The 2,223-nt window shown below is 44.1% G+C and overlaps 1 protein-coding gene across 2 annotated transcripts; it reads left to right on the top strand.

Moving 5' to 3' along the window:
• Window positions 1–1,441: 1,441 nt before the first annotated feature.
• LOC119523208 (protein tyrosine phosphatase type IVA 1-like) lies at window positions 1,442–1,876 on the top strand. 2 transcript variants are annotated; one of them, XM_037822007.1, is made up of 2 exons: window positions 1,442–1,777; window positions 1,835–1,876. In XM_037822007.1, the coding sequence occupies exons 1-2, from the start codon at window positions 1,442–1,444 to the stop codon at window positions 1,874–1,876; spliced, it is 378 nt and encodes a 125-aa protein (XP_037677935.1). The 2 variants fall into 2 exon arrangements, with proteins under 2 accessions (XP_037677935.1, XP_037677934.1); XM_037822006.1 differs by having other exon boundaries at window positions 1,442–1,876.
• The last annotated feature ends 347 nt before the right edge of the window (window positions 1,877–2,223 follow it).

Genomic DNA, 2,223 nt, shown 5'->3' with positions numbered 1-2,223 from the left:
CTTTCATATCTCCCATCAAAGTCTGATCTCCTTTTGAGCCTCTTTAACAGTTGCTGCATGTGGCAATGCTGACACTTACAGCTGCCAAACTCTGGCTGCAAGTCCCAGGTTCCACACAGACACCCAAAGCTCCAGGGACTGACTAGGTCACAAACAAATAGCTCAAATAACTGTTACAGCTTATGAATGTATGTGACTGCTGTAAGAGCTTGCAGTCTAGGGACCTTCACATAAGCCTTCCACTGATAACCTATGCTCCCAGATTCAATTCTCAGAGTTTGCACATTAGTCCATATTAGTGAGGCATTATAATGCTTGTCTTTTCATTTCTGACTTATTTCACTCAACCTACTGGCCTCGCAGTCCATTCACCTACTTGCATACCTCACAATTTCATTCCTTCTTGTTGCCACTCAGCATTCCTTTGTATGTATATACTACAGTTCTCCATTCAGTTTGTCAGTCAATGAACACTTAGGCCACCCCCATCCATTGAAAACCATGAATAATGCTGTCACAAACATCAGTGTGCAATGTCCACCCATGTTCCTGCTCTCAGGTCCACCTAGTATACAGCCAATTACAGGGTTGCAGGACCATATAGCAACACCATACTTAGCTTCCTGTGGAACCACCACACTGCCCTCCAGATGAGCTGCACCATTCTACTTCCCCATCAACAGTGGAAAGGTACATCCCTCTCTCCACATTTTCTCCAGCACTTGCATCCTTCTGTTCATTTTTTAAAAACAGTTTTAGGCCTCGGCACACGTATTGGCTCTCTCGGCTGCGGGCGGGCTGGGCAACACGCTCTTCTCGGAGCCACTCACTGCATGGTAGAGCCTGGTGCCACCGCCGACTCTAGCTCCGCCGCCGCCTCGCGACGGCCACCGCTGCCCCTGCCCTGCAGCCGCTGCCACCGCCACCGCCTGTTTCACTGCCGCCTCGGGACCGGCTGTATGATTAGGCCATAACCTTCAATGAGTAAACATATTCCTCAGTTCTGTGGTGTTCTTGGTCACACATTTATGGAGTTTCTGAAGGGCAGTGGAGATTACTGCCAGGCACAGCACGATCTCTATGCAGACAAGTGAACTGTAGAAACTTGCTACTACGCCACCAAGAAACCCCCATAAGAGTGGTTAACTTGGACACAGAAGTGTTGAATTGAAATCCACAGAGCATTTTACGAGAGTTCTGACCTGGATGGGGTAAACCTCATGCACTTCTTTTATATTGCCTCAGTATTACTGGATTGAAGAATCGCTGCTTCTTGTTAGGAGGTTCATTTCATTTCCCATTACTCCCAACTTCATACTCAAGGCACTGAGAATTTCAAGTGGAGTATATTGAAGTAGACTTCAGTTTCTTTACATCATTTCTGTATTCAATTTTTTAAATTCTTCCATAACCCTTTTGAGTGTTTTTTAACTAAATCAGCATGGCTCGAATGAACCGCCCAGCTCCTGTGGAAGTCACATACAAGAACATGAGATTTCTTATTACACACAATCCAACCAATGCAACCTTAAGCAAATTTATAGAGGAACTTAAGAAGTATGGAGTTACCACAATAGTAAGAGTATGCGAAGCAACTTCTGACACTGCTCTTGTGGAGAAAGAAGGCATCCATGTTCTTGATTGGCCTTTTGATAATGGTGCACCACCATCCAACCAGATTGTTGATGATTGGTTAAGTCTTGTAAAAATTAAGTTTCATGAAGAGCCTAGTTGCTGCATTGCTGTTCATTGTGTTGCAGGTCTTGGGAGAGCTCCAGTGCTTGTTGCCCTAGCATTGATTGAAGGTGGAATGAAATATGAAGATGCAGTACAGTTCATAAGACAAAAGCGGCATGGAGCTTTTAACAGCAAGTAACTTTTGTATTTGGAGAAGTACCGTCCTAAAATGCGGCTGTGCTTCAAAGACTCCAATAGTCACAGAAACAACTGTTGCATTCAATAAAACTGGGGTGCCTGATGCTATTGCCTTGGAAGTGGAACTTGAGAGAGGAAGGATCTAATTTGTTATACATATTAGCCAACGTGTTGGTGAATAAGTCTAATGAAGCTTCCATAGGAACATTGAAAAGCAGTTTTACCATGCTATGAGTTTGTCAGAATTGCAGCCTCTATGTTTGGGTTACAATCAGCCTATTTGGACACTTAGCAAAAGATCCTTGCTGGTCAGCTTTTAAAATGGGCTTATCATTTGTAACAATTGAC

This window comes from Choloepus didactylus, chromosome X (assembly GCF_015220235.1).
Source record: "Choloepus didactylus isolate mChoDid1 chromosome X, mChoDid1.pri, whole genome shotgun sequence".
NCBI classification, from domain to species: Eukaryota; Metazoa; Chordata; class Mammalia; order Pilosa; family Megalonychidae; genus Choloepus; species Choloepus didactylus.
Note: the sequence above shows the minus strand (reverse complement) of the source record. Positions and strands in the feature narration are given on the sequence as shown.